The following is a 13,211-nucleotide window of genomic DNA, read 5'->3' as shown; positions in this document are numbered from 1 at the left end:
TGCGCAAGGCCGGCCGGCAAGGACAAATACATGTACTGTACGTACATTGTAGGATCCAACTTGGAAGCAAGGTCTTGTGTTTTGTCAGAAGTTTTCCTTTTTTCCTTTAAAGGCAAACTTTTTCTGAGTACTGCCACTGTATTTAATTCATGCAGTCACCTGTGACTAGGCCTTGTTCTGCAGCGTTTACCTTAATTCAGGCGTTTGAAGACCAGTGGGCCTACTGTAAGTGGTCTTAAAATTCTGAGATCTGAAACGCACGACGCGGTTTTTTGCCCATTGTCTTGCCTACTAAACTATAGACTATTTAGGAACTTGATCGGAGTGGAGGTTTTTTCTTGTTGTGTATTTAAATATTTCTCTGGTTGTATATGCAAAGATTCGACTGTTATAGTTGTTATTTATGTATTATGTATTTAATTAGTGTTTTTGTCAAATATTTTAATTGTGCCTAGGCCTAGGTCCCTTTTTGCATTTTTTTACAATGTGCCTTTATTTTTATTTAAAAAATTTTTTTAAGCATCTGTAAATGACTGTATGTGTGCCAATTTGTTTAAAATTTTGTTTATGTTGTTTTTGTTATTTGTGGAGGGGGTTCTTTTGGTATTTTTTTTTTTTTTTTTCTCTCGATTTGTTGGGTCTCGGCATTTTGGAGAGCCACTTGATAGTGGTTTAGTTTGCTTTTCGGCAATCCCTCAGGGGTGCTGTTGCCATGTCCTGTTTACGTTAAGAGTCAAATAGCAGAGACTGTCATAAACCTACTTCATATGCCTATCCATAGACAAGATAGGCTTGATCGAGCACAACTAGGATTTGCAGAATGTCTCACCACTCCAATGTGCATCTTTAAATCACTGGCTATATCATACATGTGTAAATGTATGTGGCTGGAATCACTCATGAAAATATCAAGTACCAAACCGATAGAAAATGAGTAGGGATCCTTCTGAGAGTGCAGCAACTCTAGTGCTGAGTCAAGTCAAATAATTCACTATTGGAATATTCGACCTTCAGTTTTATCAAATATCCGAATATTCTGTCGAACTGACCAGCAGATTGTTGATGAACAAACCGTACGCAAAATCAGTTGCAATAATGCACACAATTGTACATCATGATCACTATAATAGCTTCTCACATTTAGGAGTATCTCCAGGCACGATTTAGCAAGACTTAAGAGATGATCAATACTTCTTGCGCTGTTGTGAATTTCTAGTCTTTTTAAATTGTTTAATAAATACAGTTATTTACTTTTTGAATCATTGTAAGATTTCAGTCGCTTTTCATTTGAATCTGCTTAAACAAGCCTCCATATATGCAATTTTTTCTCATTTAAAAACAATGGAAAAATTTTCCTTTCCTTTTCATGAATTTTGCATTTAAATATTCAAATTTGAAAATAATATTCAAATATTTGATAATTGATCAAATACATGTATTCTGTTATGTGGATATTTGGTACACTCCTAAGCTACTCAAAATGAATGGGGATAGTTGAAAAAAGTTCAGAGTGCGAGTGCTTCTACTACGACATGGCTACGAAGTGAAATTGGGAGTGCAGTGAAGCATGACGCACATTCATGCAGTTGGTAGAACATGGTAGTGCTGAGACTGTAACTTAAGGAAATCAAGCCTGACTTGACCTTGTAGCCAGCTATGAGATGGATAAATGGGTAATTCCAGAAATCAGGGGTCCAAAAGTGTGACATTTTTGTGTCCCTGTTACATCTGACCTTTGTTATTTGACATGTTTGACATAGAAATATCACCAGAATTGATTTCAAACTATTACTACGGTATTTGTTTGGCAGGTAATCTGAATTAATTCATCTTTCCTGGAAATTACAAAAGGTATTCTGAACTTAAAAAATCACACTGTATTTCAAATGTGACAGGGACACACACAAAAAAAAGGACCCCTAATTTCTAGAATCACCCAAACTTATGCAAGTGGCGGGATGTTCTGCAATTGTACCTCTGTACAAAGGACAGCCAACAGATAAGTCATAATGCAAGTTTGACTCCAAATACAAGGAGAACTCAAGGGAATCCATCCCAGTCGCAACAAATTCATGCTCACCCCAGAATATTGGCAATGGCTCTTCATCATCCCGAGAATACATGTAATTATGGACTGGGACAGTCTAACTCATTCAAGGGGGGAATTTGCTAAAACTAAGCAAAAACAAGGTGAGCACTTAAGCACGAGTGACATAATTTGGTGTAAAGTCACACAAGATGCACAAAGAGTTTAGGAGATGTTACCTCCTGTATGCTTGACCAGCTGTGTACATACACAGATTTTACAGGACTTCCCTTCAGGAAGCTGTAATTGTTCAGTTTCTGACGACTCTTATTCATGTCTCCTTTAGTTGTCAATGTTCATTGAGATAATGGAGAAAAAATTGGCATTAGGATGCAAACTTTGTTATGGCATAAGTTTTGCAAGTGTTGTACATGTGGGTAGTCACCCTTTTGTCGGCATGCCACCGCAGCATAGACCTATATGGGGCTTGTGTTTCCGCCGAACCCTGGAGTACAAGTTGGTATACGGTCAAGTTGGTTGGCGTACAAGTTGGTCAGTGTATGAGTTGGTCAGCACACAGGTTGGCCATGCACTAGCTGGCTTGCATTATTCATCCGCCACAGTAAATTGATTTCCATTGCTTTTGTCATCTTTATTTTGACTTTCCCAGGAATCGGTCACCAGCCAAGATGCCCAAGGTGAGCTCCGCCAAGAAGTTCCGCAAGAAGGCCAAGCTGGAAGAGGCCCTGCGGGGGGCCTCGGACCACTCCTCCAGCTGCATGTGCGAGACCATCCTGCCCAAGGCGCTGGCGACCAAGCCTCACTGCGGCTGGTACGACCTCATCGATTTTGATCCCAGTGTGGAGGAGCAGAGCTTCCTCCTTGAAAAGCCCCTCACAGACTGGACCCAGGTACACAAACTCTTGATTCGTCTCAGTATAGAATGAAACTAGTATCTCGCCCATTTTTATCACTCCTGCCTCCTTTTATTTATTACACCAGGTTCCCACCAATTGGGGGATCTGATCCAGCTTTTGCCAAATTGCCGGATCTGATCCCCCAATTGGTGGATCAGATCCCGCAATTGTGTGTAGTGGGAACGCTAACCGTTATAAGGTGGATCAGGATCAGATCCACCTTTCTTGATCCTCCTCTGGAGCAGGATACAGATCCCCCAATTGGTGGATCAGATCCTGCAATTGGTGGATCATGATCAGATGGGAACGCAAAAGGTGGATCTGATCCGGCAATTTGACCTGTCAACATCCGTCCGTGCAAGAGTGGCGCGAAACTTTTGCGGTCTGATGAACAAAGAAATATGTTTTTTGGCGTGTAGCTCATGTGAAATTTTTAACGTTCACATCATGCACAATAAGCAACTGCTGAACTACGGGTTAGCAAAATGTGTCACCACGCATGCGCAATGCATGCCGCGATGTGTACCTAGCCCTTTCACAATTTTCATTGCGCATTCGTCCGTTTCTTAACCTTTTTCATTTGTGTAATCTCACTTGCTTTCCATCAAAAACTAATTCTGTGTTAGTGTATAGCCCGCAGCGCGTGACAGAGTATCAAAAACGGAAGCAAAGTTTGAAGAGACAACGTACTAGACTGAACATTCGGTCAGATTCAAGGTCGTAACGTCAGTCGAACTCCGCACCCAAAACACCGCAAGGGTCACACGAATGCCACCCCAGCACGCAACACTGCCACAGAGCGTGCGCTCAGCAAGCTGGCACATGCGCAATACCGAACTCAGTAACCTTTCGGGCTTGACATTTCCCTCCGAAAAGTTGGATCAAGCTTAAGAGGGAACGCGACTTGTGGTTTCGTTGCGGTAAGATAATGATCACACCAAAATTCCAGATCAAGATCAACCTTTTCCCAATTCAAGTGGGAATGTGCTGTTACATGTACTCTTTGTGGTTAAAATTCCAAGCTCACCAAGCTCCAGACTATGTGATTAAACAAAGACAAAGGTTTTACACCAACTTCCATTTCGCCACAAGGCCAAAGACAGAAATAGGATGCCCCACCTATGAAGTTTGGGTACCTGAAAAAACTTTGTCTTAATATCTCTGGCTGTTCTTGGAGGCACATGTCCTTGGAGAATCTAATGTTAACATGTCAAAACACATTACCTGCTGGCATGCTATCACCTGCTGGCATGCTATCACCTGCTGGCATGCTATCACCTGCTGGCATGCTATCACCTGCTGGTATGCTATCACCTGCTGGCATGCTATCACCTGCTGGCATGCTATCACCTGCTGGCATGTTATCACCTGCTGGCATGCTATCACCTGCTGGTATGCTATCACCTGCTGGTATGCTATCACCCCAGGAGTTTCTCTTCACAATGTTCACTCAGTTTGACCACAGCTTATTTTGTTCATTCTGTGCCCAACTTGCTCCCAGGTTGCCCATGGCAAAGCAGTTGAGGCCAGGACCGTTCTGTCGGAGTTCCGCGCCTATGTCAGCGATCAGAGCCTACTGGGCTTCTGGACGGGCCTCATCATCTGGCAGCGTGACAGTGCCGGCTACGTCCACTGCCCATTCCCCTGCTGCGACATGCGCCTGTCGGGCACGTCTGCCGTGCACACGCTCCTGCAGCGGCACTGGCGCTACCAGCACGCCCGGCCGTACCTCTGCAACATCTGTGGTTCCAGCTACGCCACGGACGGTGCCCTCAAGGTTCACTTTTTCCGCACTCGGCACAACGAGGATGGGCGGAGCCGGGGCAAGAAGCCCAAAGGGGCAGGACGGCAGGGCTTCTCGGTGCACCGGCGGGAAGCCATCGTGCGCTACATTCTCAAAGCCGAGAGACTCATGGACGAGAGTGGACAGTGATCGGTTATCCAGTTTAGAAATCATCCCAAGACCAGACACAAGACCAGGCTTGGTTAGATTAACCAATGACAGAGGAATGCTCTTGCTGCAGTTTATGTGAGTAGCTTGGGACCAGGGTCAGAGCTACTCTGCTGGGCACCAACTGGTGCTAGCCAGCAGTCCAAATCGAGTGCACACTGTCCATTTATGCTGCGTCGTCCATCCCCCAACCAGCTGGCACCAACATTCTCTAATTACGGCCCACATGTGCCTTGAACTCAGACTCGGGCGCTTGTGTTGGTCTTGTCTGGTCATATGATGGTCTTATGGGATATCAAACTACAACACTGATGTAAAGACGTTCATTCTCAGTGGGATCTTGTATGATTGTGTGAAAATATTTTTGTGAGAGAACTGCAGATGCAGCAGTGTAGTACCTCCTGTGTCATTGATATGCAACCAATTTTTATTTGAATGTGCACAAACTGGTTTATCAAAGGATAGGGTTATGACAAAAATTTTCCTCGGGTGCCCTTTTATGTCATGTTTTGTATTTTTGCATGTACCATAGAGCAGCAGAGCGTCTACTGAGCTCTTAGCTTGGTTAAATAAAACGAATTCTTTATTTGGAATATTAGAATTTTTAATTCCTTCGGAACCGTCTTTCAAAGACATATTTGATGGTATTTGTTTATAATAGTGGAGTTTCCCTTTTTATGAGAATCTTTGTGGTTTCATTTCAATGTGACAAATGGCGCCTGCTTGCATGTATGATGAATTTTAGTAGGAATGCTTTTTTCAGTACTTAGAATTTGCTGTTTTTCCTGGTTTTTTAATGTGAGAATTGTTTACGTAAATTGTTCTGGAGAAATGAATTCTGTCCTGTTCCACATGCATTGCTATTTTTATACTGATAATTTTCTCATGAGTATTGAAAGAATAAGCCATTTGCGAGTTAAATTTGAATAAAATCTGGTACACTGAGTTATTTAAATTCACATGAACATACTAAAAACCACTGTTGCTTTACCTCGTGATTTTGGGCAAGCTTTGCTTAGTTACATACATATAAGAGATGTCTTGCAACAATACACTGCTCTCAATGGGTAGGAACGGCACAAGGGAACCAGTCCATTCCAGAGATGGTGGTCGCTATGCAAAAGCTTGCTCCGAATCACGAGGTATGGTATAGCAACGGTGTCTTTAGTCTTGGGAATTCAAATTGTTACGTTTTCTGTGTAATCAGATAACACAGTGTACCAGATTTTATTCAAATTTAACTCGCAAATGGCTTATTTGTGCGCAGTGTGCTGTAACCATGACAATAAATATGAAGTGTGGAAAGAAGCAGCTTTGTTTCAAATGACGAACAAGATCTTTGTCAGGGATCATCAGATGTCAGAAGACCAGAACCTTCTGGAAATTGACATTTCAGAGTGATTTCATCTCCAATATAATGAGAGTTACTGTACTTACCCTCAACCCTAAAATGCCAATCTTTCAAAATCCGAAGGCTCGAAGGATTTTGTGGAATTGATGAAAATCGAGCTCAACCACTCACGTTTTTACAAACAGCTTAATCGGTGAATTAAATGGTTACACTGTGTGCCATAGCTGTTCTGAAAATCAGATTGGCTGATCAGGAGTGCTTTGCAATGTATGCTAGGGGCTATTGGGAACCAGCTTGACCCACCCATACCCACCATAAGATCAGATTTTGTGCAGTTACTTTGAAGAGTTTGCTCTAACTTTAGGGTCCAAACAATGGGGCTGGATTCCTTTCTCGTACTTCTGTGTACAAAGAATTTGAAATTGGATTTCAGCCCAATGAATTTTGAAAGATTCAAGTGTGTTCTCAGCAACTGTGTCCTGCTTGGGTAGGTTAAACACAAACCATCTAAGCATGAGACGGCCAAGAAAATTGAATCATTGTCACAAATACATGTATTGGCTTTTTGATAGCCAATTATCAGCCTAAATTTGAAGTACGTGTCAAAAAGGTTGTATTCAATGCTCAAAGCTTGTAATGTTTCCCAATGTAAGCAATCTTACAAGTCACAAGTATTTTGTTCAAAGCTTGTTATCCATCTAGGGTGAACTTAATGATTGTCCATGAATACATGTATTTAAAATTACATATTTAGGGATTCATCGACAGCCACTTTTTAAATACGTATTTCAAATTTTTATTTTGAATTTTCATTTAATAATCTTACACTGGTAATGTCAAATGACTTGTGTAGGTGAATCAGCTGGGGAAAAAATTTGACACAACTTTGGTAACAGTTCTTATTTGCAGGAATATGCCTATACATGAATCTGCCAGTACTCAGACCACGGACATATATAAAAAAACCTGGACTTGCAATGCCTTTGTATGAAAAAGAAGCCAACCAGCGGCCATTTTACCGAGCCGAATACAAAGGCGTGGGTTGGCTCCCTACTATTGACGTCAGGAAGAACAAAGGCGGGCATTACCAGGAAAGCTTTGTATTCGGCTCGGTAAAATGGCTGCGAGTGGATTCAATGACTCTATAAGCTGATTAAGGGCATTGCGAGTCCAGATTTTATTATACACGTCCGTGACTCAGACGTGTTTCTATCCCAAGTCTGTTGTCATTGATGAGGTGATGAGAGATATTGCTATATAATAGATATAAAACTTGAAATTAAATTGAGCCTTCAGATATGTAGCATGAAAGTTTTATGCATGTGAAGCTGACCGGGGTTATGCAGTAATGGATCAGGCGAAACTGGGGAAAAGCCCCCCCCCAAATTTCAGCCGCTGGCCGTGACTCCTCCCATCCCTAACAGCGTAAAGAATTCGTAATGCGGTAGAACACCAAAACGGTTCTATTCGAATATTCGTAATTGGTCCGTGAGACCTTCGACCTTGTGGTCTTGTATCTGCAATCGAGTGGTGTTGTAGATACTCGAGTGATGTTGTAAGAGCACCAGACTCGACTGTTGTGCACTAGCACTGTACACATGCTACGCGTGAGGTGTCGGTTGTAGCCTGGCCTTAAAGTTGAGCTGAAGTTTGCGTGAAAGTTTTCCCACAACATCTGCCTCCGTGTAAGTCAACGTCTTGGAAGCAAAGATTCCTGCAGAGCTGAGGGCTGCAGGGGGAATAGTTCAAGGGGTTGATTGAGACAAAAATTTGGAGGGGGGGTCTTCAGTCTCCCGAGTCTGTTGCTGGATGTGCAACATGGGCATGATGAGCAGGGGCAAGTAGGGTGTGCTGCAACCAACCAGCCCCGCCTCCCTGCCCCCCCCCAAAAAAAAAGCAATATAAAATATTAGGGTTGCAATTTTTTCAAACTAGATAGCAAAAGCCTTGTTTGGGGAGCATGGAGGAATTGGTGTAGTTAGTGCATATTGGGGGTCCTTAAATTTGGATTCAGAGCTTCTGAACCATTCTTGGGTGTTTAAATCACTGTTGTGATCACACTGACTCAATTCATTGCAACTTGAGTGCAAGTTGATCATAACTCACTGATGCTCAAGCCACAAGCTTTTACAGTGAACCCAGACAGATTTCAAACGATTTACAATCTGATGTGTGGTTTGACTTGTGAATCCGTGTATTACACCCTCATCAAACAACATTATTTTTTCTCTCCTCACACACAGCAGAGTTTTTCTTTGATCATGGCCTTCAGACTATGACAAGCATCAAGCGAGGTTTGGTTGAAACCCCACAGGACTGCTTGTATTCACCTTTACCTCCGGACTGTTTAGTTTATTTACAATGGCTCTTCGACTCCTCTTCCGGCGTGTTGTCTACATGACCCGTGTCATATCACAGGGTGGCACCCCATGTATATGCAACAGGCTTCACCAATCAGCAGCTGTCTTCAATACTTCCAGCATTCTCAGATGGTCTCGCATGCCATTATGTGTGAGTTATCTACACGGGTCGCCAGTTCTGAATGCAAAGAAAGGTACTGGTAGCCTAAAGATGTAGTTTCAGTCATTTTTATTTATTTCTGACAATGTCAAGGATTGTGGTAGAGACTGTACAGCAGAGTTGTGAGAATTAATTAATAATTTTTGGAGACTCGACTCGCGTCTCGACGGGTAAATGACTCAACTCGACTCTAGTCTCTGCAGCCAATAGTAATAATAATAATTATAATAAAATAAACAGAATGAGTAAATGTTAAAAATATATAAAAATACATACAAGAAAGATTACTAACTTAGAGAACAAATCAGAAAAAAAAACAAAAGTTTAGATAAAATTGCGTTAAATTCAAAAGTTAAAATGAACAACAAAAATGGTAAAGCCAGTTGTGTGTAAAAACGAGAAAAAGTATTTAAGATATGCCACATTTAAGGATGAATTGTAAAAAAAGTAAGAAAAGTTGTTACTAAAACAAGATTCAAACTTTTAAACAAATGCACTTTAGGGTCAATATAGCTCACTGTATTCATTATAGTAACATCAATACCACCAATATCAAACTTTTAAACGAATGTTGTTTGATATCAATAATAGAGAGTGATTTCAAATTGAATTGAAAGTTTCAGGAAGTAAGTTAGGTAAAAAGGTTTGTGGTAGCACCCTACAAGTATATCTCTTTTTTTGAGTAGGTGGGGTTCTGAAAATAACCGGAGAATACTCAACGTTTCGGACAGTATGCTCTGTCTGTCGTCAGGAGACTGCAGAGGTTCCAACGGTGAAGCAGCTTATGAGTCGTACTGTACCGCAAACCTCTGTGCTTCACTTGGAACTTTCCCGTTGAAAAGTTTGAAGGCTCATCTTTCAGGGTGTGATCAAAGTATTGATCTGAAAACTGAATTGGCCCTGGCTTATAAACATTGGGAATATCGTGAGACTCTGAAGTAAAGCTCAGTACCTCAGTACACACTGAGTTTCCGTTCGTTGCACGATCTCTCTCTGTCTATTATTTCATTCGCATGCTGTTTTGACATCGTGCACATGTACAAAGTGTCTGATCAATTTGACATCGTGCACATATACAAAGTGTCTGATCAATTTGACATTGTGCACATGTACAAAGTGTCTGATCAATTTGACATTGTGCACATGTACAAAGTGTCTAATCAATTTGACATCGTGCACATGTACAAAGTGTCTGATCAATTTGACACCGTGCACATGTACAAAGTGTCTGATCAATATGCAACTCACACTTGGAGATTCTCAAATGATAACGAATGTTCATTACTTTTCCCAGCTGTATTCTGAGAGTCTGCTAATATTTGGCCCTTTCACTCTGTTGGGAATTTCCATGTGAGGAAAAAAATGGGACGAATGTTCCCACACCCACGCCCCTCATTGCCACTGAGGATTTGAATTTTTTTAAAAATGGAGTGTTTTTTTTGGTCCCTGTCCTTTCATTTTGTAGTCGCCCTAAATAAGTTATTCTACCTGGCTGTGCATGTAATTCCAGGCAAAAAGCACCAGTCCAAGGTGGATGTGAGTCGGTTAGCCGACGACAGCATCCTCGACCTGGAGCAGGTGCGTGATGACATGCAGCAGGCATTGGACGCCCTCAAGCAGGGTTACATGAAGTCACTCAACATACGCACGTCACAGGGTGAGACCAGCCGGCCCAGTTTCGTGGGCCAAGTTTGGTTGGAGACCATTTATCATCCAGTGGTCAATTTGGCCCCATGGCATATGTACAAAATGTATCCAGGGTACCAGGCAAATCCACAAGTGGTTAGCAAATGATAATGGGAATTTTGCCCTGTACTCCAGTGTATTTATAAATACTGTATACTCAGTGCACATATATATGATGTATAGACTACGGATTTGAGTCCTGCCCAAGTCACCGTGTAGTTTTTTCACAATGGAGCCTTTTGACAACTCTGACTGTAAAGTGTTTGTGAGTACAGGTAGAATTGACATACACCCAATGCAAAGATCTACCTCTCATGAAAAATGTTGGCAAGTGATCTCTGATCGGATTTAGCCATCTCTGTGCCTGCACGTATGAACAGTTTGCAAGTAATATGGAAAAGCAGAAATTTGAAAAGTATCCCACTTTTCTTGAACTGACTTGAAGTCTTGCAGGATTCAAGCGAAGTCACAAAATGTAGTGTTTTGTTGATTGATTTTCCAGGTGTGCTGGACCACATTCAAGTCTCAACAAATGACGGGAAATTTCCGCTGAACCAGCTGGGCCAGATCACATCCAAGTCGGCCAACATGCTGGTCGTCAACATGGCCAGCTTTCCTGAGGTCAGTTCTAAAAACATTCAGCCTCCTCCATGCATCTTTCTTATAATTGTGCTACAGTGTTGTACGCAAGTCTGTTACAAGGCTACATTAAAGGTAGTAGGAACCCTCCACATGTATCATCTACATAGTCCATTTTCATCATTCCTCTGTTTGCTCTTCCCGATACAAACTAAAATCCAAAAGTTGCTTGCTTTTATTTTCACAGAGTGGGTAACAAATGAGAAAACTAACTGTGGGCAAAAACACTTCCGTGTCATCCTTTTTACAGGCAACACAAGCAGCTGCCAAAGCGATTCGGGATTCAGGCATGAACCTCAACCCCCAGGTGACAGACACGGTGATACAGGTCCCCATCCCCAAGTAAGTCATCATTACCTCCTTTTTCCCGACCCTTAACAGTGAAAATGAGAGATACTATAAATTAGGACTGCTTTCCAGACAGACAACAGAAAGGCAAACAGCATACTTGGAACAGCTCAGTGATTGCTGATAGTGTTGCACCGTACCATCTTTGGCCATGCTTGAAATTCCACCCTGCATTTTCTGTAGTTGTCAGTTAACATCCAGAACCTTACAAACACATTGACAGAAGTTTAGATTTTGTTGTGAAGTTTGAAAAGTTGCCACAGTATGCCATGCATGAAACTACCAGAAGTATATGCACGTCGCACTTACTGCTAACATTTTGTGCAATGTGTCAATTTTTAGGGTAACAAAGGAACACAGGGAACATCTGGCCAAGCAGGCCAAGACCATGTGTGACAAATCCAAGGTGACGCTGCGACAGATACGCACCGGCTTTGTCAGCAGGATCAAGAAGCACAAAGACACGGCCTCCAAGGACACGCTGTTCGCACTGGAGAAGCAGATCGGGCAGATCGCAGATGCCAGTGCGGAGGACGCAGAGAAGTTGCTGGCAGCCAAGACAAAGGAGCTCCTGGGAAAGTGATCCTGGTCTTTGACAAAGATGGACAGAGACATTTCTTGGAGGAAGAATTGTGCCTTAAGATCATATAAGAGGATTGTGAAAGGGAGATATTGTGTGGCCTCGATGGCGAACTATCCATTCTGCATCACAAGTGAATCATGGAAAGTCATTGTATGATATGGAGGTTTTGAATGCATTCAAAATCCTGTGAGATAGAGAGACCAGTTCAAACCAACCATATTTTGACCAATTTGAGTTAGACCCCACTGGCTGTTGCCTCAAGGTAGAGTCCGCGTCCACACCAAAGTAACCATTTCTTGGTCATCTCTCCACCGTTAGCCCCTGGGGAGCCTTTTCTTCCACAGAATTGCCTGCACATGCTCAGTGGAATTGGTCCGTTCTTGCTCTCGGATATGCATTTAACCAAGGTTCATTTGTGTAACCCATTGAAACGGTGTGCTTTGGTCACTTAAGGATCTTGTGAAATGAGCTCACCAACAAACTATTTTCTGCCGTAGGGTTCCTGTCGTAAGTTACTCAGGGTTGGGGGAGTCATTCAAGGCCAGTAAATAGTTCTCTCTGCGGTATCTTCTGCGGAATAAAATTTTGATTGGAATTGTAGGGCTGCCAGGAGGATATTTAAAGGTAAAAGAATGTGAATTTTGCATGACGAAGTAAACTGGAAAGAACCGAGTACAGATGTATCTTTGAGTCACTGTTATGTTTTTCATTTGTACTTGTTTTAACATTCAATTCTGACCTTGTCTACATCCCAAAGCTTTCCCCTTAGTATGTATTTTCTCATGATAAACCCATCACATGGCAATTGAAACGGTTCACATTTGCTTAACTGCTGAGCTTGGAATTATCTTCCTTCCCCAGTTTTGTTTCTGGCTGTGTTTATGCAAGTTTTATTTTACGAGACGAGTGAATAAACTTACTTGCAATACAATTTCAGTTCAGCGTTCATGTTCCCACATTTCTATTGTTTAATTGGTGGGGGGGGGGTTTAAAAGGGGAAAACTGGAAAAGCAACTAAATGAAATGAAATTAAAGGGCCTTGTGGAAATTTGTGAATGGATGCCTAATGCAATTGGTCTGCAGGCCCCAATTCAGTTCAATGCTGACTGAAGGACCCAAGGAACGATTGTGTGGCCAAAATAATGGAATGCTAAAATTTCAGGAAAAATATGCTGAATTTATGTAATTTT

General features: G+C 42.0%; 2 protein-coding genes across 4 annotated transcripts; both read left to right on the top strand.

The window, feature by feature from the left end:
* The first annotated feature begins 27 nt into the window (after positions 1-27).
* On the top strand, positions 28-7,556 carry LOC110983872 (uncharacterized). The gene is made up of 3 exons (XM_022243502.2): positions 28-225; positions 2,697-2,937; positions 4,445-7,556. The coding sequence occupies exons 2-3, from the start codon at positions 2,716-2,718 to the stop codon at positions 4,874-4,876; spliced, it is 654 nt and encodes a 217-aa protein (XP_022099194.2). The 5' UTR covers positions 28-225; positions 2,697-2,715; the 3' UTR covers positions 4,877-7,556.
* A 126-nt stretch (positions 7,557-7,682) lies between these two features.
* mrrf (mitochondrial ribosome recycling factor) lies at positions 7,683-12,957 on the top strand. Of its 3 annotated transcripts, none has more exons than XM_087143414.1 (6): positions 7,683-7,930; positions 8,492-8,799; positions 10,276-10,422; positions 10,954-11,072; positions 11,341-11,432; positions 11,781-12,957. In XM_087143414.1, the coding sequence occupies exons 2-6, from the start codon at positions 8,607-8,609 to the stop codon at positions 12,019-12,021; spliced, it is 792 nt and encodes a 263-aa protein (XP_086999540.1). In that variant the 5' UTR covers positions 7,683-7,930; positions 8,492-8,606; the 3' UTR covers positions 12,022-12,957. The 3 variants fall into 3 exon arrangements, with proteins under 3 accessions (XP_086999540.1, XP_086999539.1, XP_086999541.1); XM_087143413.1 differs by having other exon boundaries at positions 8,489-8,799; XM_087143415.1 differs by lacking the exon at positions 10,276-10,422 and having other exon boundaries at positions 8,489-8,799.
* Positions 12,958-13,211: the final 254 nt, after the last annotated feature.

Source organism: Acanthaster planci, linkage group LG11 (assembly GCF_054643075.1).
Source record: "Acanthaster planci isolate LZ-2023a linkage group LG11, COTS_SCS, whole genome shotgun sequence".
NCBI lineage: Eukaryota > Metazoa > Echinodermata > Asteroidea > Valvatida > Acanthasteridae > Acanthaster > Acanthaster planci.
This window is presented reverse-complemented; position numbering and strand designations above follow the sequence as displayed.